General features: G+C 37.6%; 1 protein-coding gene across 1 annotated transcript; it reads right to left on the bottom strand.

Annotated features, from left to right (window-relative positions):
- Positions 1–709: 709 nt before the first annotated feature.
- LOC128867735 (angiotensin-converting enzyme-like) lies at positions 710–25,659 on the bottom strand. Its single transcript, XM_054109195.1, has 10 exons — positions 25,560–25,659; positions 22,560–22,628; positions 21,941–22,480; positions 21,700–21,865; positions 13,139–13,502; positions 9,989–10,334; positions 9,665–9,885; positions 4,406–4,546; positions 4,149–4,321; positions 710–922 (listed from the first exon to the last, which is right to left on the bottom strand). The coding sequence occupies exons 2-10, from the start codon at positions 22,596–22,598 to the stop codon at positions 891–893; spliced, it is 2,022 nt and encodes a 673-aa protein (XP_053965170.1). The 5' UTR covers positions 22,599–22,628; positions 25,560–25,659; the 3' UTR covers positions 710–890.
- Positions 25,660–26,790: the final 1,131 nt, after the last annotated feature.

Raw genomic sequence — 26,790 nt, 5'->3', positions numbered from 1 at the left:
TGGCTCAAGGTTGGATACAAATTGCCTCGTACTCGCCAGCATTGTATTGATTAGCAGCTAAGATATAAAATGATGGTACCTGTTATAAAGGGAGTTACTTAATGGTGAGGTCACCGTGAGTTGTTAATCTGAAATATTTTTATTTGCCAATTTAATTTTAATGGTATTTGTTTTTCTAAAAACATATCTATTTTATTCTAGAAAAAAAATTGCACAAATTCAAAAAGTTAGAAACCTGGTTTATTATGGCCTTTATTATAAGATGAATCCTCATAAAAAAAGAGTTGAAATTTAAAAAAATAGTGAATATGTTGAATACTCAAAACTGGGCAATATGTGGTGCTAGAGTAATTATTTCTTTACTTTTATTCCATTCACCCTTTATTAGATGCTCTAGGCTGTGCAGAATGGGTGGAAACACAGTAGTATCCGCGTATTTTATTGTGGGCATAGGGCTACCACCTAGCAGCTACAAAACTTATTTGGAAATACAAGCACGGGGTTTCCCTTCTGTTTTTGAATCCTCGATGGTGGCTCACTTATGACTGTGGAGAAATGAGAAATCTAACCATTTATCAGTTTGGTTTTAACCAGCATCTCTTAAGCCCTTGAACTGCAAAGTAGGTGAATTGTATGTGCACTGATAATCAGCGAGCATTGAGGGATGTTATGGCTATTTTAGTTTTTGTTTATATATTTAATTTTTTATTTAATTTTATTACAAATTTAATTTGGTTCAATCATCCATCCTTCGTATTCATCGACCCTATACTTACAAGTAGTCTCGATTTCGTTTCATATAATTTTGTTGTTGTGGATAGATTATAGATTCATGCGTATGTAGATATATATTTCTAATCATGGTAATAGGATGTATTCGTATGCTGATGCTAAGATGGACTGTAGTAATCCTTGCTGCATCCTGTGGAAGAAAAGAAAACCAATTAGTATTTGGCTCGTTTATTGGAGAGGTGTAATTTTTTTAGATAAAAATGTAGAAGTTACCGCTACATGTAACCTTTTTCAAGCTATATACTTCACAGTTCCCATATTGGTGTGGTACATTTTCGTATTATTTCATATTTGATTTTTCACAATGAAAACTTAATTTCAAAAATTCATAAGAAACTAGAATACCCGGCGAACTCCGAACCGGCTTCGTTTTTTGGGGATTAAAAGATGAAGAAAAATTATTTTTTTTTGTTTTATATTTGAAAAGGAAAATTTTTATTTCATTTCACAACAGTAATGAATTCATTTCGATTACAAAAATGAAGTGTAATTTAGATGAACATCTCTAAGTAAAAAATGAAAGTGAATCCAAAGTAAATACTGAATCGAAGCGTTATACGTGTCCGCAAATTATCCGTTTCATTGAAGTGCTCTTTGTAAACCACATTTTTCGTTCTTTGGATATTGTAACGCATCGTACAAACGATGTGTCTCGTTTAGGTACACGATGCATGAAATTGCTTCTTCGCTAAACGACAATGTCTCGTGATGTAGTTGGATCTCCAACAATAATTGCAGCAACATCATCAACGATGGGTGCATTGAATGTGCGAAGAATGTTCACCTGTTGGGGTAAGATCCGCTCCTGTTTTGAACATATTAACCACAGCGTTATTAGCGTGAAAACATGCTTGCACCTGTTCAATAATTCGTCTCTTTAACTGTTGTGTTCCCTGTATATTGCACCGCACATTCAGCTGACCCACCATCGACGAAATGAAATGTATTTGTAGAAATTGATGCGGTTCATCTGGTGTTGGCACCATTGAACCATGCAAATGATATATTTGTCCTTGTTTCTGTGATGGCAAACAATTAAGACAGAATAATTAATTTATTTATTTTTGAATAATACGGTGTGACTTCTGATCGTGTGATGGTGTAGTGTGTGGTGTATGTGTAGTTGTTATGCATAACAATTGATTGTGTTGGTGTGATTGATTGGTTTTGTGGGTTGTATCTTTTACCTTGCAAGTCGGCATGAAGCCGCCTACTCGAATGATATTAGCTCCAAAGGAAGTCATGCGAAAGCAGTTATTGTGTTCAAGGATGCGTTGAAGAAAATGGTTGGAATCGGGATCAGTTCGATCGAATAATGGTTTCAATGGCTGTGGTGGTGTAAGTAATGGATCCACTTTGACTTTTCCACTTGCGCAGCACAATCCAGCCGTTTCTCTTTTAAACTTTAACGCATCACTATATCGGCATACAGTCGTCATTGGTGCAATATCTAAATTGTCATCATCACTGTAGTTCGCAGTGGGATCATATTGGTATGCCAAGCGATTGTATGATGCCAATGATCTTCGTGTGCTCACGCGTTGTCTCAATCGGGCATTTCTCTCGTTATATTTTGTTTTTCTTTGCTTAAGTTCTGTGAATACACTTGTTGCTGGCTTGCATGTCTTGTGCGGCGGCTGATGTTCGCACGTCGTCCTCTCGGCATTTTGGACTATGAATAGAGTGGTGAATTTAACCTCAAATGCACGATCCACATAATTTACACAGTTCAACTTACCACCTTAAGAGCAAATGCCTGCTGTTGAAGTTGAATAAAAATTTACACAATACGCGTGATTGATTTGATGGTTTCCAATTGAACTGTTAGGAAACGAATAACTTTAACCTCAATTTCACAATTTCACAGTGAACACTATACCGGTTTTAAGGTAGCGTTTGAAGAAGGTGCGCATGATAAATGTCACATGAAATTAACTGAGCAGAGTACATGCTATAAACCTCTCGGACCTTGAGACCTTTCCATCGAATGCAAAACCGTGGAAATCGGTTCGTGCGTTCTGGAGTTATGACGTCAGGAAGGAAAACCCGACTTATTTTTATATTATATTAAAGATTGCTCATATCCTATGCTGCCGACCGCAATGTTTTTTGTTTTTGCTGGACAATATTAAGGATACATTTCATTGCACCCAGTCATCATCCGAAACGCCAATGCTAAAATTGTGTTGTGTGCTAAGAGTATTTGCTCATGGCAGCTACCAACAAACTGTGGGGAATGAATTTCACAGTTTCGTTTGTTTCGAACGATAAATTTTCAGTGCCTCGATAAGCCCAGAAATGGCCGAACAAGCAAGGAAAAAATATTGCGATTTATGCTCTTGCTGCCCCTAGAAGACAAACAGCTGATGCTTTGTTGTAGGAGGAATTATTGAATTGAAATTCAAAATCATTTATTCAAGGCGCATTCATTAAAGGTGCATTCAATAACACTGTTCTCTACGTTTGATTGTCAAAGCAAAGTATTGAGAAACTACAAAACAAATAACGAATTCGTCTTGTTTCATGCTGACCTGACAGCCACATGGATACGGTGAAAGAAACCAACACCATCTTTAATAGATTCGTCTTGTATTTATCTTATTTCATTTAAAACTTTTGAATTCTATATTGTATAGGGGTAAATTTAAAAATGATTGTAGGTTCATAAAAAATAAATAAAAACCAGAAAAAATATTGAACTTAAAATTTGATTTTTGATTTCATTTTCATTGGTTGTGGTTCTTAATTCTAAACCAATGTTTAGTATTTGAGGTACAGCTTCTTTTGCTTTATTGTCATCTTTTCTTTGTGTCATATTTTTTTCTAAAATTTTTTACTTTGTTCTTTTTTTTGTGAACAGAATAAGCAGTAGCCAAATTTTGCCAGTAATGGCGAAGCGAATGTAGTTTTATTGCTAATGGCAATACAGGAAACTCATTTTCGACACTCGTTCGCCATTTTGTGGCGCATTCGCTTGCGATTCGCATCTCACAATTCGAGACTGCTGAATTCGCCTATAGTTGCATTCGCTGCGGAAGTGACAATACTAGCCATGCTCAATCGTTATGTGAAGAAACTTATAGTACAAAAGGCCAATAGTGGGCAGGAGTATAAAAAAAATTGTACGGCGATATATTGAAGACAAGACTGAGTTTATGAAAATTTTACTGTGAAGGCGTTTGTTTCTTGAAAAAAAAGAAAAAAAAAAAAATACCCGAACATGTTTACTTTTCTTATCCACATAGCTAATAAGGTGAAAATTTAGTTATTTTTTACACATCTAAGTCAATTGTCTCTAAATAAATATCGTAATTTATTTCATAATAATAAATTTTCCTAGTATTAGTAGTACTCACTAGTCTCCGACTCCCAGCCCGTTTCAACATCATTCTTTTTATTTTGCTCCTTCAGCCAAGTGTAGAGTGGTGCAAAGTATTCCATAACACCTTTGGCACTGAGCTTACGCTCACCTATGGTTCTTTCCATCAAATCACGCCAATGCTTGGTTGCGCCTGCCTGCATCAACTCCCTGTTGAATGGGAAGAGTTAGATTTGAATATTTTTTTTTTTGCCCACATACGTGAAGGTATTTATTTATTGCATATGCACTCACTTCATTAAATCGCCTGCCGCCTCGCTGCCATAGAAATCGCAGTTGTGCAATGGATACTCCGGGTCTCCGGGCTTATACTGTTCGCTGGCCAAACAAAATGCCCGATAAAATTGATAGCCCAGTATTTCCGAAATCAATTTCCTGTTAACAAAATATGAAAAGGCAAAAAAGAGTGAGTTCATACAGATTTTGACTAGAGTCCAATGTGGATAATATACACTTTTCTATATGCATAAATCTATGCCACGTAAACCGTTTAATTGATGCACTGTTGGAGACTGTGCTGTGACGAACAGCAGCCTAAAATGTGTTGCCACCAACCAAAGATTTGCTTGTGTGTATGGAGGCTGTAGGAGTATGTGTGTATATGACTCTACGTATCCAGGTATGCATGCATTAATGTATACGTAGTCCAACCGTTACTGTGCTAGACCCACTGAGATGCATGCCAAATGTTCGTGACACTTTCTAGTTCCTATAGCTGCGCTTTGGTGTGTGAATACACAAAAATTACTGCACGCACCTCAACTCGTATATGTATGGATTTATGTGTTTGCATTTTTGCTGACGGACTTTTGGCGCAACATGTCGCTGACGGATTTATTTGTGAGCCTTTCTCGCTGAACAATGAAACGCTGTTGGGCAAGGCTGAAGGTGTTTGCATTTTTTAGAAGCCTCTACCTTAGCGAGTACTCGTATGCAGGCAATGATTCGACATGCATTGTTGCGTCTGGTTTTAAGCTTTCGGCAAGCAAAATTGTTAATGGAAGGTGAGCTCTTTGTTTTCAACTTTTTCATACTAGCTAAACCCATCCAAAGCACACTCGAAATAATTAAAAAAAAAAAAAATTTTTTTTTTAATTTTGGTTCAAATCAACTAATCTGCGGCTCGTTGGTCTATTAAATTTTATGACAATACAAAAAAATGGTCTAGCAGCAGGCAAACTTTTTTTCTGAGGAAATATCCAAGCGCAAAAATAAATTTCTTCGCTGCTTTGGTGCTCTAAATCGCTTCGCAGACGCAATTGAAATGCTTAATGAGGTATAAGTATAAGTATAAGTATAAGTATAAGTATAAGTATAAGTATAAGTATAAGTATAAGTATAAGTATAAGTATAAGTATAGGTATAAGTATAAGTATAAGTGTAAGTGTAAGTATGAGTATAAGTATAAGTATAAGTATAAGTATAAGTATAAGTATAAGTATAAGTATAAGTATAAGTATAAGTATAAGTATAAGTATAAGTATAAGTATAAGTATAAGTATAAGTATAAGTATAAGTATAAGTATAAGTATAAGTATAAGTATAAGTATAAGTATAAGTAAAAGTATAAGTATAAGTATAAGTATAAGTATAAGTATAAGTATAAGTATAAGTATAAGTATAAGTATAAGTATAAGTATAAGTATAAGTATAAGTATAAGTATAAGTATAAGTATAAGTATAAGTATGAGTATAAGTATAAGTATAAGTATAAGTATAAGTATAAGTATAAGTATAAGTATAAGTATAAGTATAAGTATAAGTATAAGTATAAGTATAAGTATAAGTATAAGTATAAGTATAAGTATAAGTATAAGTATAAGTATAAGTATAAGTATAAGTATAAGTATAAGTATAAGTAAAAGTATAAGTATAAGTATAAGTATAAGTATAAGTATAAGTATAAGTATAAGTATAAGTATAAGTATAAGTATAAGTATAAGTATAAGTATAAGTATAAGTATAAGTATAAGTATAAATATAAGTATAAGTATAAGAATAAGTATAAGTATAAGTATAAGTATAAGTATAAGTATAAGTATAAGTATAAGTATAAGTATAAGTATAAGTATAAGTATAAGTATAAGTATAAGTATAAGTATAAGTATAAGTATAAGTATAAGTATAAGTATAAGTATAAGTATAAGTATAAGTATAAGTATAAGTATAAGTATAAGTATAAGTATAAGTATAAGTATAAGTATAAGTATAAGTATAAGTATAAGTATAAGTATAAGTATAAGTATAAGTATAAGTATAAGTATAAGTATAAGTATAAGTATAAGTATAAGTATAAGTATAAGTATAAGTATAAGTATAAGTATAAGTATAAGTATAAGTATAAGGCATTATAAACAACTTTATCGTGGTAGAAATGAAAAGCCAATCCAAAAATTCAAACCTAAACTTTCACAACAAATCAACAAACCAACAAATCACTGAGATACCTATAATTTTTTCTGTCCTCTCTACGAAAATCTTTTGCCTCTCTTTTGCTATTTTTCTGTTGTTGCACAGTGTAATAAGTATTGAAAAAAAACACATTTCTTTGGCTGAATTTATGCATTAAAATAGTAAATTAGAAAGTGAAAATCAGCAGCTTGCATACCGATAATGCAATGCAAAAAAAGTTTCAAAAGCTCGCGGTCATCCCCATTCAATCATGTTGCCCGAGCCATATAGAAAAAAAATTATATTGAAAGAAAATCAAAAAACAAATTTTTTATACTTATAGCATTTTTAGGCACATTTTCTTCAATAAAATTTGGTTTTTATATGAGCAAATGTGCACGATGACCTTTCACTCTGGGTGGAAATTTGTGTCCGCTCAAACGTCAAAAACACACAAGGAAAGCCGCAAACAAAAAGTCATCGTGTAAATGAGCTCTAACTTATGCAAAAATGCAAAAAAAAAACCAACAAAAGAAAGTATTATTTAATTTTTTTTTTATTAAATTTCGTCAATTCTAAAAAATATTATGAGAGTTCATTTTCTACAATCCTTTTTTTTCCTACAATCCTTATTGACAAATTTTTTTCTAGGATCCATAAATAATAGGATTACAAATAAAAATTCCAGAAAACAGATGATTTAAAAGTGAGTAGTGCACCAGTGCTGGTCTGGTGGAACTCATTGGAAAGGACGGCATCAGTTAAGATGCTGGAAAGGGTCCAAATGTCTGCTGCTATTAGAATCATTCAGGCACTTCGGGCCACTCCTCCTCTAGCGCTCAACGGTACATTGCATGTGGCACCCATGGACATCGCAGAGAAAACTGCAGCTGCACGCGCTGCTATCAAATTGAGGTGTTCCGACCGCAGCCTGAACTTAAGTTACAAACACTCAAGTATTCTTAGACACTTAGAATTCAGCCACGTGATGCTTGATCAATGTACACCCTTTCTGGGCCCGAGCGGCCCATATTTTCCGTTCATATTGCCTCAAGGGAGGAGAGTACGTTATGCAACATTTGGAGATAGAGAATAGCAAAAATATTTCGAAGTTGGACGGAAGACTTGGTGGGGAAGTATTCTGCGAGTAGCTCCCCATTAAACTCAATTTCAGCCTACCGGACCACTGGAATTGTCTCAAGTTCTTTCTGCAGAAACTGTTTGGTGGGCGAGGTGGAAGTATCTAAGCACCTTAACCTTAGCAGCACTGCTCTCGACGGGCTAAGATTCAGGAATCTGGGTTCTCACTTTTCTTTTGCACAGGTTTAAGCATTACGCGTCTGGTGAATTTCTTCAGCAGATTGAAGTGCTTAACGTAATTAGTCACCATTTGGTCTTCATCCTCGCTTGTTTGGTTTTTCTCCTCTGTTGTTTTTCTCTGTTTGGCAGCAAATGGTCAAATTTAATTTTTTGTCGAAGAAGGCCCTCGTTTTGGCTGATATTTATCCTAATCTTCCCTAATGGCGCACCATATGGCTTTATTTGGTGTCGGCCATATTGCTTTGCCAGCGTAAGTAATTTTTCCATAAACAATTTAAATTCTAATAAGTAGTTGTGCCTATCCCATAGATGCCACGAAGAAACGCGACTCGCCAGAAAATATGATTTTTCTGCCAAATTTCACTTCAAGGCAATCATTCCAAATAGGCAAGATTGGATCAAAAGGAAAATCTGCACCGAAGCTTGCACCTCCGCGATCAAGGCTCTGACGACGCCATGGTGCAGAACGAAACTAGTAAACACCTGTAAGGAGGAGATCAAATCTCTTGGGTGTGCAGGTAACATTTCTCTGATCTGGTTTCCAGGACATAGGAACATAGAGAGGAATGAAATTCCTGATGAGCTTGCCAGGAAGGGGGTTGAATTGGTCAGCTCATAGACCTCCTACCTGGTAATCGTAATCCTCCTAACTGTTGTTTAAGGGAAACTGCACAAATTATTTCTCAGCAAAGCGCAGAAAAGATGGTGCTCCATTTCTTCATGTGCTATTTTGCAAAACCTTTGGTCCCAATACGATATACGAAGGACGCAGAAATCCCTTTGGACTCTTCGCCATTTATTTTTCAAATTCTTATCTGTGTTTACCGGTCACTGGACGATCTGCACATATGCGGAAGAGCTAGGTTAACCATTTAACGCTCATTGCAGAAGCTGCAGGGACCTTTCAGAGAAGGAGACTTTTGAGCGCTTTCTTTCGGCAGCTAGACGATTAGGTTCATTGGGTGCTCCGTTCTTTGGCAGCCTAGGACAGTGCGCCAACCTAAATCCAATCAATCTTCTCCATTACATCAACAGTTTTAGTGCTACTTGAGGAGTGCCAGACTGGCACTTCAACCATTTCACCTACCTACCTACCTACCTACCAAATTTCATTCATACGCATACGAGTCGTTCTAAGAACTCTCAACTAAGAAAACATAGTGAAGCGGATGATTTTATACCTTCAGTTGTGGTTTCAGCAGTAAATAATATAATAATAAAATGAATACCCCGAAAACTTTGTATGCACACAATTTTCAGCAGCCGTATCAATAAGGTCAAGAGGGCAAAGGTATGAAATATTGGTAAAAGAGAGATTTATTTGCTTCCAAGCAGATATGCCGCTGATTGATTGTCAGAGGCGTTGGAGCCAAAATGATCGATCATTGAAAAGAAACTTATGTTTGGAGCACCCTGTATGAATAGTTATAAAATAGTTATAAAAATTGCCTACTTTGCATTAATATTCAAAGGGCAATAAATAAACTCTAGAATAGTTAACCGATCGCATATGGACGCTCAATTAATTGTAAACAAGACATTAAAGGCAATCGAATACTAAGACAGGTCAAAATTAAGTGTAGTTGTTGTATTGCCACGGTAATTAGCACTTGCCAAGATGCAAGCCTATTTGTTATAGTTATTATTCCGAGTTGAAAACTCAACGAATTTTGTTCATATTACAGTTTTCGACAAATATTCTCTAATCTTAAAAACCTTTTCTTTGAAAATTAAATTAATTCCCTTATAATCACACATCACTGCAAATACTTAATTACTCACACTGTATTCGGTTTCTCTGGATTCAAGCCACGATAGAATTTAAAATCCGGATCGAAAGTCTTTTCATTGCGCCGCAACGGTGGTACTACACCTGCGTATTTATTCTGCAATTTCCAGTAGCCGCAATTCAAATCTTGTGCGCCAATATGTCCATCCATCACATCAACCAGAAACTTGTCATTGATGAAATACTGCGGTATAGCTAAAATTGTGTGAATACCCTAACCGATGGGAGAGAGTAAAATTAAAAGAAAAAATTCACAACTCATAAAAATCATTGGCTTGTTGCGGGTCCAAAAATACTATGCTGCTAGTCCAGCTTACCATGCGGAAGAGCCGATTCATCGATTGCTCCTCATTCAGACTGTGATTGAAGAGTATATGCAGTCGATTGAGATGACGTGGTGTGCCCGATGCAATGACAGCCGCTTCACCCAGGGCGCTTGCAAAACCCGGACACGGTTCACTGTCCACACCGTACGGTAGTCGTCCACGATATAAGTTGTACTGCAGCTCCGCCATATTGCCATGAATTTGCATAAGTTTCTTATAATCCAGCTTGGGGCAGTAGCGTAGAGCGGCCTCGGGTGGGAAGTAAAATACCTCAGCGCGACAATCAGGGCCGAGTTCTTCGTCGCCAATGCGACGCGAAAAGCGTTCATAGAAGGAGCTGTGTGGCGAGAAAAAGTTGTGCGAGTTTAGAGTGAATGGAAGTAAGATCGATACCAAGTTTTTGGAAAATCAGCGAGAGTGGAGTAAAATACCGTAAGGGAAGAAGATTCAAACTCAAAACTTGGGTGGCTAATCAAGAACTGGAGAGTCCTTGCCGAAGATTCGTGCTCAGACCACGGGTACATTGAGGTACAGACACAACGCTGCCTTAATTGCATGTTTTTAGTCAGCCTATCCAATTCGACCTCTCCCTGAACGGACTCCCGTTCCTTGGTGGAATCGAGAGCTCCACATGTTGAGGCACGAGTCGAGAAAACTTCTAAAACGGGCCCTCAAGAGTAACCTTGCTGAGGACTGCGAACGAAACCGTGATGTTCAGAAAAACTACAAGAGGCTTATTCGGGAATCGAAAAGAGCCTCCTATAGGGAATTCTGCAGCGGTATTGAATCTCTGAGTGACACGGCGAAATTGGTTAGGATCCTGAAAAGGGACACAACTGCAAAGCAGTTAGGAAATCTGATGGCTCCTTCACAGAGAAGCAAAGTGAGACACTCAGCTTGCTGATGGAATCTCACTTTCCAGGTAATCAGATAAACGTTGGCCAGCAACAGCTCTTATTGATAGAGGCGGTTGTCAGAGCTGCTACACCTTCTCGGCATGACTGGTACGTTGCCAGATCTGTGGTGAATTAGGCCGCCACAAGTCGCCCGGACTAGATTGCATATATCCTGTCATGCTGAAGGAAGGCGCAGAGTCCGTGACAGCAGTCTTGAAGAAAATCTTCTCTACATGCCTGTTACTGGCTTATATTACCACGCTCCATCCCTAAGGTAGGAAGAGTTGACTACACCAGCCCCGAAAGCTTCAGACCCATCAGCAAGACCTCCTTCATGCTGAACAGTCTCGAATAATTGGTGGAATTGCGCATACGTCAGAAGTCGCTGAAGGCTCACCCTCTGTCTCCATTTCAGCATGCCTATCAAAATGGAAAATCCTGCGAATCGGCATAGCACAACCTTGTTTCTAGGGTAGAGCTGGCCATCGATAGGAGGGACTACGCTATGGGCATCTTTTTAGACATAGAGGAAGCGTTTGATAATGCCACTTTTGAACGTATGTGCAGCTCTGCTAGTAGGCACGCCGTAGGCCGGGTGCTAGTGAATTGGATTCGTTCAATGCAGACCCTAACAATCGTTTCGATGCGAGCAGAGGAAGATCTGCTGGTGCCATCCGGGGTTAATAGAGGTTGCCCCATGGCGGTGTGCCATCTCCATCGCTCTGGTGCATGGTGATCGATCCTCTACTCACCACCTTAAACGACTCGGGAGTCTACGCACAAGCATATGCGGACGACGTTGCCTGTTTGGTAACAGACCCTTCGCGTATGAACATCTGTAGGAAATTGCAGAAAACTCTGGATATCATTGGCACTTTGTGTTGGGCGAATGGGATTTCGATAGTAAACTCCTTTGGAAATCACATGTTGAAATAAAGACACCCAAAGCACTGACAGCCTTCTGGCAGTGCAAAGACTTAATATCACCTATGCATCAGTAGTCTGAATGAGTAGACTCTCTCTCGTAGGAGTCAGGAGGATCGTATCGAGACTACAACGCACTATGGCAATCTGTTTTACCGGAGTTTTTTCACTTCATTTTATTTTAATTTCATTTCATTTCAGTTATTGCCCGGAGCTTTTCCCACTACTTCAGGCCAGGCATTAGATGCTCTGATTAGTCTACCACCACTTGATGTTTTCATCTAAGTAGAGGCCTTGAAGGCCAGCTGCAGGCTGAAACAAAAATTGGAATTAGAATGGCCCCTTTCCGGCATTGGACAACAGAGTAGGCATGAACTTCGATCCAACGATCCTCGCCATGCCCCTAGACTCCATGCCATCCAGAGTCGTGCTTGACAAGAGATACAGTGTGGTGCTGCCAGAGGCTCAACTGTTTTCGCATTTTCACGGATGACTCCGGGACCGAGCACGGCTCCGGCTCTGGGGCCTACGTGGAATCCAGCGAGAAAAAAACTACACTTTGCTCTTGGAAAGCATGCATGTGCGTTTTAAGCGGAGGTGTATGCTGTTCAAGAAGCGATGAACCTTGTTGTGGAAAACAGATGGAGAGGCAGATGTAAATGCGCCTGCAGCGACAGCCAAGCTGCGCTCATGGCTTTAGACGGCCCCTCAACCACTTCAAGGGTAGTTGAGTCCTGTAAATCTAGGCTGAACTATGTCGGTAGACGTAATAGCCTGATGCTAACATGGGTTCCGAGACACGTGGGTATCGTGGGTAGCGAGATCTCTGACTCTATAGTCAGAATGGGCTCTGAGACCAACTTCCTTCCCGTCCTGTCATTAAGCAGAGGGGATTGTAGGAGGCTGGTTGGACTGATGACGGGCAAAGCACATGGAAAACGTGGGGATCTCAGACAGTGCACTCTGCCCAACATGTGGAGAGGAGAATGAGACGGTGCTATCTGTGCGTCTGCCCCGATTTCTTACTTTTAGTAGAGGGAGGATAATATTCGAAATAAGTTTTAAAAGCTTCTACAAGGTGTCGCAAAATTAATCTCCCGATTTTGTTTTTGAACAATTATTCAGTAAATAAAAAAATTATGTATTTTGAGTAATGGAAATCTTTATTTTTTAAGCGCCCCATTGCTAGTCTGTTTGCATGCTGCAGCTGTCCACTTCACAAGTGCCAAATATGATTGCATTTGCAAAAATTATAAATCCTCCAAAATAGGGTAATTAATTCTGCGTCACCTTGTCGCATCAATGCTTTCTCTGTACTTACTCTGACATGTGATTCAATCCGATGGACTCAAAGAACTCTGCCGCTTTTTTAATGATCTTTAATGATGTCACAAGTATCTCCTCCAAACGCTGCTGCACAGTGGGCAACTGATTCTTCGGATATGGTGTGCGAAAGACTGTGCGCGGCGACCAAGCCTGTCGTACGATTTGCTCAAACACATGCGCTGGTATGACGCCGTCATCGGCATGCAATTTCTCACCATAAGTGTTACGTACACTTTTAAGTAGATAGGCGTGTAATTCCTGGTACAGTGGCATTATTTCCCAAACGACATCCTCGAGCTCACGTTGAAAATTATCCGTATCGTAATACAGATACCAGGTACGTGATGGGGTTATATGGCCTATGTGGAGATGTGGAGATGAGTATGTGTGCAAATGTATACATTCATATATATGTATGTGTGCATGTGCATGTGCCATGTATAGGATATGTTGGGCGTGCAAGTGCGAAAATGAGAGAGCAAAATCTATGGCATTAAAATATGAATGTGTGTGCGTGTGCTTACATCTATGTACATACACATACATATTTTATACTTCGTATGTGTGTGTTAGTAAATGTCCTCTTCAATTGTGATTAGTTGAATGGCATCTTGTGCCCATTGATTTCTTGTCAATCGCCTGGCCACTGTCGGCCTCATTACCACCTTCCCAACAGCTCTACCGCTACTTGACATTATTAACGTCATCCTAGTTTTTACTCGGCCATACGGACCTTCGGGTTATGCATCTATCGTCCAATTTACCTAATATATTTATGCCAGCACGTGTACAATAGTAGAGTAGTAGTGCCTTCAAACAGCTAACTGCGGACAATGGAAACGTAAACGTGCCTATGGATATTTACACCACAGTCAAAGCGACTAGTTCTGAACTAGTTTGCTACCAGTTTGCGTTGCAGCTGAAGCAGCTGCTATTTTCTATTAAGGCTATCTACTGATACTGGCAGCTACTGGCAAATGCCAGTCTTTTCGATGGCCTTATAACAGTCAATGCAGTAGTTCATAATGTACAAAAAAAGCGGTTGATTGACCCCACCAACATTTTTGTATACTACATTTATTAGTCTCGTCGGTGCACGGTGCACGGTACACCAATGGACACCGCGCCCAGGGCTAGGCATAAACGCGGAAAACCCGGACATGGTACTTTTTACCAGGAAGTACAAGATCCCGGCGTGGAACCTCCCGAAGCTAGGCAACAACGAAGTACTTCTCAAAGATCATACGAGGTACCTCGGAGTAATACTGGACAATAAATTGCTGTGGCAGCACAATGTCAAGGAAAGGGTGAAAAAGGTCAGTAATGCGTTGTGCGCATGTAAAAGAATGCTGGGAGTTACTTGGGGTATATCACCCTCTCTGATGCATTGGTGCTATACGGCAGACCGATACGGTAGTTAGACCGATATTGCTGTATGGGGCCTTAGTATGGTGCACTGCGACAAGCAAACTGACATATTTAATGCCACTGGAAAGGATGCAGCGACTCGCTGCTTTGTGCATAACAGGAGCGATGAAAATCACTCCAGCGGCGGCGATGGAAATGATACTCAACATGCCACCTATTGATCCGCGAGGAGGTTAGTGGCTGCTGGAGTATTCACCTGTAGAACCTTCAGACATAACTCAATAGGCTAGTGGAGTTCAGGTTGCACAGACTACATGACACTGTACTTTAATTGGAAGTGAAGGTTTCGTACTACAACTGAAGAGGAAGGATGGCACAAAGGCATGAAGCCTGCCTATAGGACTTTTTACATCTATACAGACGGCTCTAAAACTGAAGATGGAGTGGGAGCGGGCATTTACTGCTCAAAACTAAGGATAAGGCAGCCTATCAAGCGGCCAGACCCCACATATTTTCCAAGCGGAAGTTTTTGCTGTGGGGAAAGCCGCTGAGCTAGCCTACACAAGAACAAGAAAGAACTCAACAATTAACATATACGTGGCCAGTCAAGCAGCAATAAAAGCAATAAGCTCATATTGTATTAAGTCCAAAAATGTTGAACGGAGCAGGGAGGCCATAGAAAGGCAAACCGCAAACAGTAGGCCGCATATCTATTAGGTACCTGGTCACAAAGGCATACCGACATACCAAACCCGCTAAATACAATATACAACGAAATAGACGACTACATGAAAAGGCGAGTGGAAGCTAGGTGGTCTAATCTGACCACATGCAAAGCAGCAAAAGTTATGCGTAGAACTAACGACAAAAAACTGACTCAATTCGTATTTACGCTCACGCGAAAGGACTGCAGAACTATCATAGCTATGCTAACAGATCATAATCTATTAGCTGCACATGCGTACAAGCTAGGGATTGCTAACACGGACAAATGCAGGAAATGCATAGAGGAAGTTGGGGAAACTCTAGAACACCTTCTGTGCGTTTGTCCGGCATTATGAAAAACGCGTTTAAAATGCCAGAGAGCACCACTGTTTGAGGGTCTGGAGGATGTCTCAAAAGCAGATCTCTCAGCTCTGCTTAGATTCACCAAAAGCGCTGACATCTTACATGATGTCTACTTTCGGTATTCATGGAGGTCGGTCTCTATCTGGTATCGCTAGGGAGACAAAAGGTTTACGCGTGGCTTAATGCCAACCAGGCTAACCTAACCTAACCTATTAGTCTCGGCGTCCTTGCGTGCGTAATTCATGTTTGAAAGAGAAGAATGAGCGTTGCCATCAAACTTAAAACGGAAAAATAGCTGAAGGTTTTGTCCAAATTCCATCCTCCTTCAGTCCGTCTTTCTGCTAACGGTGTAGAATGTTCTTACCGAGCTTCCAAGGAGAGTGTCTAGATCTCTATATTGCTCACTTGCAGCAAAACTAACGACTCTTTTCTACCAAAAGAGATTCCAGGTATCAGTTTGTCATTAGGTGCCAAACACAGACTGTACTGCTCCGTCAAGCTTGTAACTGGCTGAAATGAAATTTTAAAAAGGCGACTCAAGAAGCAGATTTTTGAGTATTTGGCTGAGCTCCTCTTCTTATTTGTGGCGTGCGTCTTGATGTTGTTTCACAAATGGAGGGGCCTTCAGTTTTAAGGCGATTCCGAACGCCAGATATTTTCTTATGAGGAGCTTTTTTACTGCAGAAATACACTAGGAGGTTTGCTATTGCCTGCCGAGGGGTGACCGCTGTTAGAAAAAACTTTTTCATCATTTTGGTGTTTCATGGAGGCTCGAACCTACACTCCGAATCCCAAATGGTAATATAGTTACGCACCAACAAATTCGGCTACGGGGGCCGAACGATTGGTAAAAAGGCCCATTGTTTTCAAAACTCTGGAACATAGAAGGGTAGATAGTCAAGAAGGAAAGAAGAGAAGCAACAGAAAGAAAGAGATGGGATAGAATAAAGACAGACACAAAGACAAAGACAGAGACAGAGACAGATACAGATGGGATAGAATAGAGACAGACACAAAGACAGAAACAAAGACAGAGACAGAGACAGAGACAGATACAGATGGGATAGAATAGAGACAGACAAAAACACAGAAACAAAGACAGAGACAGAGACAGAGACAGAGACAGATACAGAGACAGAGACAGACACAAAGACAGAGACAGAGACAGAGACAGAGACAGAGACAGAGACAGAGGTAGTTAGTGCCATGAGAATTTTCAAGATTCTTTGGCAAATCTGAAAATATTCTCCAGCTCGAGAGAACGAATTTTACTCATTCTCATGACATCGGAACCCAATACTCGTAACCTTGCTCTAGCAAAGGTAGGACTCTCACAGAGAAAATGCTAAGTGCTATCCGCCTCCTCTAAGCAAAACAGGCATATCGGGTCCTCAATGATCCCAATAGTGGTCGCTTGCTGAACCCATGGGTTGCGTCCTGTAATGATACCGACCATCAACCGAACTTCTTTTCTTCCAAGTTTTAGAAGAAAGTTCGACAGGTTTCTGTTCGTGTTTGTCACGAAACACTTTGCAGTTCTGCAGCGTTCTAGACCGGACCATCGCTCTTCATGTAAATTGCTTATATAATCCCTGATTCAATTCATGATTCCTGTAGAACTGATTCCGTTTATTGGCACTAGTCCCTGCGTGGTAACCACACAGATCCATAGTCGGTCAATTTATCGGCAATTATAACTGGTTACTCTCAAACTAGTATGACCACATCCATCGAATACCAGTTCATGAACTAGAAGGTTTGCTGAGTACTTTGGCTGTTTATTGCAGAGTACGCACATGCGTGTACGTGTGTGTGTGCTTTAATTGCGCAGTTGTATGTGCCATTTTAAATGCAATTTACGACATCTATTTGCAATTTCATGCTCGACACATTGAAGGCATATTGGTTATATTGGTCCGCTCGACTCGCCTTTGGCTAGCTGTGGGGCTGGCTGCTATGGCTTTGGCTCGCAAAGAAAGGGACGTGTATTGAGTTAGTTAGGTATTATGTTACCGTCTGTTTAATCAATAGTCCTATATGCCGTTGTGTACTTGGGTATATATTTGTGTGTATGTGCGTGTGTGTGTGGACACCACACAAACTCTTTGTCTGCGAATTAGGTTTGGAATTCTTCTGCCTGGCACGTTGCTGTGCCTCCGTTGTTACCCGAAACTGGAATGACTTGCGTAAATTTTACTAAATGGGCGATTTCAATTTTTTTTCTTTTGAAATACTTTTACTTCTGCTTTTATCGTAATTGCTAATCACAGCTTGACTCGTGTTATAAATATGTTTATGGATTTATTTTAATCCCCTCGGTAAGTGTAATCGATAAAATCTGTAAATTAGATGCCCTTATACCTCAGAAATGATATACTCAAAAAACTAAGTTGGGAAAACTGAGTTTTGCCGCTTTATTCTTAAAACTCTTTTTTTTTTTTTTTTGAAACTACATCTTTCAAATCTATAGCGAATGACGGAAAAATTTATTAACTATATTTTATAAGAATTTTTTCGATTAACTATATATACTTTTTTTTTTTTAAATTTTGGCAAACAAAAGTAAATGTCTTTGATAAAACAAAAAATTAGTAAAACAAAAAGTTAGAAATTGAAAAAAAAAAAAAATTCGAGAAAACATTTTTTTGAAAATTAAAAGAAAAACATGTTAAAGAAAATTTTTTTTTGAAAACGTCTTTGATGAAACAAAAAATTTTAAATAAAAAAAAAAAAAATTCAAGAAAATTTTAACAACAATTTCTAACTTTTGGTTCAAAAAAAAAGTTAATTAGATTCTCATAATTAATAATTTTAAGTAAAAAAAAATTCTGTTTTTCACTTTAAAAATGGTTTTTACCTTTAATTTAGGAAATAAACCTTTTTTCTTAAAAGAAAATTTGTTTTTTTTTTCTTAAAATTTGGTTTTTTATTTAATTTAATTAAAGCTTAAAAAGTAAACTGTATTTTAATAAAACAAAAAGAATTTGAAGAAAACAGTTTTTTGAAAATTAAAAGCAACAAATTTTGAAGAAATTTTTTTTTGGAAAATTTCCTTGATACAACAAAAAATTAGAAACTAAAAAAAAATTGAAAGAAAAATTTGCAAAAACATTTTTTTTTTATGAGAATTAAAAGAAAAAAATTTAAAAGAAAATTATTGAACATTTCTGACTTTTGAAATTTGAAATTTTCTAACTAAAAAAACTCTTTTTTTCTTTTTTAAAAATGTTTCTTCTTTTTTTCATAAAATTTGTTTTTAAATTCTAACTTTTTGTTATATCGAAAAATATATTTCACTCTATAGCTTCAATTTTTGAAATATGATAAAATGAAAAATAAACATAATTTAGAGATAAACTATTAGAAAGAAAAAAATTAAAAACAATGTTAAAAAAAAAAGACCCATTGTTTTTAAAACGCTGGAACATAGAAGGGTAGATAGTCAAGAAGGAAAGAAGAGAAGCAACAGAAAGAAAGAGATGGGATAGACTTTTTAAAAAAAAGTTAAGAACTAATAAAATTAAGAAAAAACTTGAGAAAGAAATAAAAAAAAGGAATTTAAAAAAAAATTAAAATTAAAAAAAAAAATTTTAAGAAGAAACTAAAAAACAAAATTTTTAAGAAAAAACGTAAAAAGAAATGAAAACAAAAAAAAATTTTTTTTAGGTTTTTTATTAAGTTTAGTCTAATTTTTAACTTTTCGTTTTATCAAAAAATATACATCACTTTTTAGCGACACTTTTTAAAATTAATTGAAAAAAAAAAAAAAATTTATTTGAAAGAGAAACAATTTTTTAAAGAAAAAAAAATGAAAAAATATTACAATAATTTTTTGATGGAACAAAAAGTTAAAAATTAAAAAAATTAAGAAAAAACTTGAAAAAGAAATAAAAAAAAGGAATTTTAAGAAAAAAAATTAAAATTAAAAAAAAACAAATTTTAAGAAGAAACTAAAACACAAACTCTTTAAGAAAAAACCTAGAAAGAAGAGAAAAAAAAATTATTTTTTTAGGTTTTTTCTTAACTTTAGTCTAATTTTTAACTTCTCGTTTTATCAAAAAATATATTTCACTTTTTAGCGACACTTTTTAAAATTACGTAAAAAAAATTTTTTTAAAGAGAAACAATTTTTTAAAGAAAAAAAAAAATTGAAAAAAAATTTATTTTTTGATGGAACAAAAAGTTAAAAATTAAAAAAAATTAAGAAAAAACTTGAAAAAGAAATAAAAAAAAGGAATTTTAAGAAAAAAAATTTAAGTTCAAAAAAAAAAAATTTAAGAAGAAACTAAAAAACAAAATCTTTAAGAAAAAACCTAAAAAGAAAAGAAAACAAAAAAAATTTAATTTATTTATGTTTTTTCTTAAGTTTAGTCTACTTTTTAACTTCTCGTTTTATCAAAAAATATATTTCACTTTTTACGACACTTTTAAAAATTAAATGAAAAAAAAATTATTGAAAGAGAAACAATTTTTTAAAGAATAAAAATTTCATTTTTGATGAAACAAAAAGTTAAAAATTAAATAAAAAAATTTTAAGGAAAAAATTAAAAAAAAAATAATAATTTGAAAGAAGTAGAAAGAAAATAAGAAAACAATAAATAATTTTTAAGAAATTAAAATTTCTTTTTGAGATTATTTTTTTAAATTTCGTTGAAATTTTTAACTTTTTGTTTTATCAATATTAAATTTACTTTAATTAATTTAAAACTAAATTATATTAAAAATGTCGGTTGCAGTAGGGCCGGCAAAGTGACTTTTAACAAACAAAATCCCTGTCGAAGATAAGTTGCGCAGCCGCCATTTATTTTTATATTACTGAAAAAGTAATAATTTGCCGTTCGGAGTCGGCTTAAAAACTATAGGCCCCTCCATTTGTGGAAAAAGATCGAGACGCATACCACAAATAGGAGGAGGAGCTCAACCAATCACCCAATTGTATATATATTAGGGCGGGTCGATTATAGGGATCACTTTGCCGAAAGAACCATACCTCTAAAACGAATTCTGTTGTCCCCCAATTTGGGTCGAACGGAAAATCTAACTTTGACCAATTTAGAGTGCTCCAATCGAGTCCAAATGTATGACCGGCCCCCACTAACTTTGGACGGCCGATTCACCCATGCCAGTGGCACACCCCCTAGAACTCCCCTGTGAGTATGGGGAACAATCATTTCAAAATATCACCATTTTTGGCCTTTACATGAGAAAATAAACTAAAAAGTTCGACCCAAATTGGGGGACATCAGAATTCGTTTAAGAGGTATGGTTCCTTCGACAAAGTTTCTTATTTTCATCCCTAGAATATGATTTTCACAGAGCAATGGGCGATTTTTTTGCCTACCCACAAATCGACCCGGCCTAATATATATATATATAGATATATATATATTTATCGTAAGATGCCATCGACGACAACGGGACGACGAGAACAATAAGCAATTTTTAACTATAGGTGGATTAATCTGAATTCTAGCAAAGCCCTGAATTCCTTTTGTCCAATATTCGGTGAAAGTAAAGCAGGTAACTTACTGCTTCTTACTGAAATACTAAGGAGCCACTGAAAAAATGAACATATGCCCCTCCTTTGGACCATCGAAAGATATTTAGAGGTGTGCTCTTTACCATACCGTTATTCGGCTTTGCCTCGAGCTCGACAGAATCAGCTGATAGGCTGACATCTCTTGCGATCTGTTTACGAAAAAAAAACTGAGATTGTGTTTGTGATTTACGAAAAGAATCAACCAATGAGACTTCGTTGCCATCTAAACAACGTCTGATTGGACGAGTGTTTGAATGCATGTGAAATGTTCGTGCACAATTCGGCTGCCGAATCTCTAAGGTGACGAGGCAGCCGAAGTTCCTCTCACATTTTTCTTCTTCCCCATAGTCAAAGAACAAACCTTGTACATCTATCAACCTTGAACCCTCAGCTGCGAAGCATCATATGATGTACTTCTGTAAAAGCAATAGATGTAAGGAAAATATAGCGTCCGTTCACTTCTTATGCGAATATTCCGCACTTCGACCAAAATGAAACATTTTTTTGATTCAAAACTGGCTTACTCTTTTTAACACTAATCGACCGAAAGCTTTAATCAGAAGCCATCTCGATAATCTTACCATTGTATGATGCCGCCAGCCGCAGTTTGCGCACATATGAAATAAAAGCGGACTTTGCACGATCATGTTCAGCTAATACGGACCTCCATTGCCTCCAAAAGTATTCCAAGTCTCCTAGATTTTTAGTACGCACCACATGATTCAATATCGTTGGCACCATGGAAACCTAACGCGGACAAGTGCAAACCAATCAAATTCAAACTTTTAATTTCCATTTTTAAGCAGTTTTCCTCCTACTCACCGTTTGCTGGCAATCATCCAACGAACAAACCATGCGCGAAGTTATAAATGTTTGCATTGTATGCAATAGATCTTTGGCCTCCTCGTAGTCCTCATCCGTTAAGCCATACAGCTGTAATTTTGCGAGACGCTTCACACGTCTACGTAGTATTGGATCGCTCAATTGCATCACCGGTATGGTGCTGAGATTCATCGCCAGCGAATAGACGAGGTGGCGATAATCATTTTCGATTTCTTGCTTTATTGGAGCTTGATTGATGGCATTGTAACCGCGCCCCTTGGTGGTGAGGCTGAAGAAACTGTTACGACGACGCGTCCAAATGCTTTGCATGCGTGCGGAGGCCTTGTCTAAAAATTGATTGGCATGCGCCTCATAGATGGCAGCATGCGGATATTTCGCTTTCACGGTAGCGTTAGAGGATGTAACGACAGCAGAAGCCGTGGCTTTGGCCGTGGCTGCTGTATGGATAGTAGTTGGCTGGCCGAGTAGTATGGCGAAGGGCAGTAGCAACGAAACGAATGTGAATGCGACTTTTGGCAGCTGAAAAATTTGCGCGAAAATTGAGTTGATAAAAGATGAACTGGCTTGTTTGTTTATTCTACTAGATTTGCATACTTACACACGAATGTCCGCGTGCGACAGAGTTTATATGCTTCATTGTTCTGACATTAAGTGAGGTTGAGAGCACCTACGAAAAATTGAAAGCGGAAAGAAAGAAGTTTGAAGTGAGTGGAAAGTAGCAATAAAGCAGCAAGCAAAATTAACCCTCGAGGGTAACGATATGCCAAGTTAATTCGGGGGACAAAATGGCCGCAATTTAAGGAAATACAAGTAAAGAGTGTTGTAAACCCTGCGCGTTGTTGTTTATATCCAACGAACTGACGATTGGTTCTTACAATCGCCTAATTTACTTTTTTCCCATTTTTTTCCATGTTCACTCCTCTCGGGAGCATAGGGCCTCGACAAGTCTCTTCCATCGTTCGCGGTTCCGTTTTGTTGCTTTTGCACCGGGTCATGAGTTGTCGGCATCTGCTAGTTCGCGCAGTATCGACCTTCTTCAAATTTTTTTTTGGTCGACCGCGACTTTTGTCGGCGCAGTAAAAAAATATGAGCCCAGATGTTTAAATATTTACCCGACGAGTGCAGGACAGCTAACAAGAAGGTGCTGAGATGAGTCCAGCTCATCCTCCAGATAGCTTCTGCAGAAAGAACTTGAAACCTACTAAATTCGGAAACTTAGAGGTTCCCACGAGCGCTCCCGATCTACCCGTGGCCAGAAGGATCTCACGACTTTCCACGTTTACGCACTAGTGCCCCAGCACTCGCTTAGTTGACGCGATACCCTTCTTTTCGGGAGTAGACCATTGGCTTTCAAGGGGACCTCAATCCTCTTGTTTTGGGATGAAACCGTCTTCAAGGTGCCCCAAGTAGAAGCAGATGGAATACCCATATTTCCAGGAGTAGACCATTGGCTTTCAAGGAAATCCCAATCCTCTTGTTTTGAGATGAAACCGTCTTCAGGGTGCTTTGTGTAGCCAGCTCTTCAACTCAGCAGTTTCTCTCAAAGCTACTTTGACCAGGAACCCAGATGAGCCTAATAATGGAGTGTTTGAATGCAATTGACGGATACCGACTAATTTCGAACGCACAAACAACGAGCCCAAGGCCCTCATTGCCGCTTGGCTGTCAGAGTAGATACTTACGTCCTTTACAGTAACTACCGAAGTAAGCAACCAGTCCAGTGCTTCCTTAATTGCGGCTACCTCCGCTTTTAAAACACTGCAGTTGTGCGTTAGCCTAAGCTTGAGCTTGATGGGGAACTCCTAGTAGAATACTCCCCCACGAACTCTTTTGTCCTATTTCGAACCAAACGTAAACATGTTTGGCTATCCTTAGTACTGATTTCGCGTGCGCTATACCGAGAGTTTTGTGACGTAAAGTTAAACTTTTAGTTTTGTCACCTTCGTTAACTTTTTTTATGATTCCGCATTTGAGCACTTTTTCCCTGACTTACCGATCGCACACTTAAATATTGACAAAAACAGTTATGTGAATTAAGGAGCAGAAACAAACATTCCTACTAGATTTTTGACCGCTACACAACTGAGTGGCGATGTCCACTCAGACCCCATGAAATCAAATTTGAGTTAAACTTTAAGTGCGCAAGCCGCTTAATTTCGCATCCGCACTAGAGAAGCATGAATGGTGTAAGTGATCAGAAAAAAAAAAAAAAATAGGGAAAAATGAGCGGCAATCAACAAAAACCAAACAAAAAAAAAACACGACGCGTACGCTGATTAGGCTTTAATACAAGGTGATCCATTTAGCTTTTGGAATTTAAGCTATCGATGCTTTTTACTTTAACAGCTAAAATAACATTAGTGATCTATCAGAAATTCAGCGAAACCAGCGATTATTTTCTTAAACTTTTACATTTTTATTTTTTTTTTTTATTTTAATTGCTTTTCGTTTAACCAAATTTGGAAAACATTTTTGGAAAAAGTTTTTGGAACTATTTTATCAGCTGAAGCTCATTTGCATCTCAGCAAAAAGAAATGAGGGCCGGAAAATTCGTACGCTGTCATGGACAAGCCGATATATCCACACTGAAGAACTGTTTGGTGCGAGTTTTGGTGTGAAGACATCATTGGAAAATTGCTTTTTATTCTTCGAAAATGAGTAAGAAGCCGCCGTTATAGTCAAATGCAATCGGTATTCGGCGATATTAACCGATTTTTTGTTCCTAAGTTGAAGAGGATGACTAAGACGACATTCGGTTGCAAGTTTTCGCGCACAGTCTTCGAAAAACAAATAATCAGCCGAAACGGTGATGTCAAAGGGTCAACTAAAATACGCGATTTGACTTCATTATACTATTTTTTCTAGAACGCTGTGCTCTTCTGGGCTTACACCAACTATCCAGAAACAATTCAAGCGTTGAAATTTCAAATGGAAACTACCATTGGAGAGACAAATGCTGAAACTTGCGAGAATACCTATATTAAAAAATTGGGCACCTAAAAAGCCAGCTGTAGAGGATTTTTGAATTAAATTTTCTTTCTATCTTTTCATTTAAATTAAGGTCAATGAAAAATATTCACGCGCCTTTCATTTATAGCCACATAAATTTAAATTCCAAACAGTTGATTCAGCACCCTGTTTATGTTTAGAAATCTATTAAAAAAATTGAAAAATGTATGCATACAGAAATTTATGAAAAAAATGCTCTCTCATATTTGTTCAACCCTTTTCCATGACAGATGCGTTTTAATCAGTAAAATTTGCAGGAAATTATTTGTAAATAAATTTTCGAGCTACAAATTTATTAAACCTATTCAAACTGTAGACTTTCTTTGGCAAAAACTAGACAAAAAACCTTTTATAAACAATTCTGCACCCGAAGTTTTACTCGCGCAATTTTTTATTTCATTTTTTATTTTTACTCGCGCATGTTTTTGGTTTTATTATTTTTTTTTATTTTCTTAAAGAAGAAATGCAAAATTTTTGCTGCTTTGCCCCAAGAACTACATTTGATCACAATTTTCTATTCTTCAGCGGTCTGATTATTTTTTCCCCACAAAATATTCTTCAAAATGTAACTTTTTACTTTTGCACTCACACTTCCTTTTTTCACTTTGGATTCAAGACTTTTTCAAAGACTTTTTATCACTTAAAATTTACCGTTTTTAGTTCGTAAGCGCCGTCGCTGCTGCACCAAAGTCACAGTGAAGACTGAGCGTTTTAATTTCTTAAATTGCCACTACTGGATTTGAAAAGCTTATCAACCGCTTAAAATAATAAGCCAAACAAGAGGCTTGAGCAATAATTGAGAGCACGCAAGAACGAACTATTTCCGATGTTCTTCATACCCGTAGGAAAAATAACCTACAGCACGTACTATTTTAAAAATCTCGGTAACATTGAAAGGTAGTTTTAAATTTATATTTGAACCAATGATGAAAATGTAAATTTGAATAGGTCGAGCCAAGGAGCACCAAGAGATTTGGTGGCTCTTAAAACACTCAGGCTAAAAAGTCCATTGAATGTGGAGGCCTGGAAGAGAGCAGTAAAGCAGAAAAATATCAGAGAAAGAGATAGAAAAGAATGGAGACAGAGACAGAGGTAGTTTGTCCTGTGAAAATTTTCCAGATTCTTTGGCAAAGCTGTAAATATCATCCAGTTCTAGAGAACGAGTTTTACTCATTTTTATGCCATAGGAACCCAAAATTCGTAACTGTGCTCTAGCAAAGGCAGGACGCTCACAGAGAAAGTGCTCAGTTCTATCCGCCTCCTCCAAGCAAGACAGGTACATCAGGTTAATGAATTCAATGATGGTCATATGCTGACCCACCTCATGGGTTGTGCCCTATAATAATACCGACCATCAACCGAACGTCTTTCCTTCCAAGTTTTAGTAGAAAGTTTGACAGTTTTCTACTCGTACATGTCACAAAAAACTTTGCAGTTCTGCAGCGTTCTAGACCGGATCATCGCTCTTTATGTAAATTGCATTCGTAAACTCTGATCCAATTCATGATTCCTGTAGAACTGATTCCGATTGTTGGCTCTGCTTCCCGTGGGGTGATCGCTGATCCACGGTTGAGCAATTCATGGGAAATTTCGTTTCCTTCAACACCGGAGTGTCCTAGAACCCGTATAAGTATAAGCCTGTTCTGTCTTGTGACAGAACAAAGGTTCTTCTTACATTCTTAAACAATCTTTGAGGTTTGCTTCGCGTTCTTCAGGGCCTTCAGTGCAGCCTGACTGTCACTAAAAACACCAATCTGTTTTCCGCTCCATCTTTTCTCGATTATCCATTGCATTTGGGATTGCTCCGTTGCGTGAGCATT

Source organism: Anastrepha ludens, chromosome 6 (genome assembly GCF_028408465.1).
Source record: "Anastrepha ludens isolate Willacy chromosome 6, idAnaLude1.1, whole genome shotgun sequence".
Classification (NCBI taxonomy): domain Eukaryota; kingdom Metazoa; phylum Arthropoda; class Insecta; order Diptera; family Tephritidae; genus Anastrepha; species Anastrepha ludens.
The sequence above is the reverse complement of the archived record's forward strand: the minus strand, read 5'-3'. Positions and strand labels throughout refer to the sequence as shown.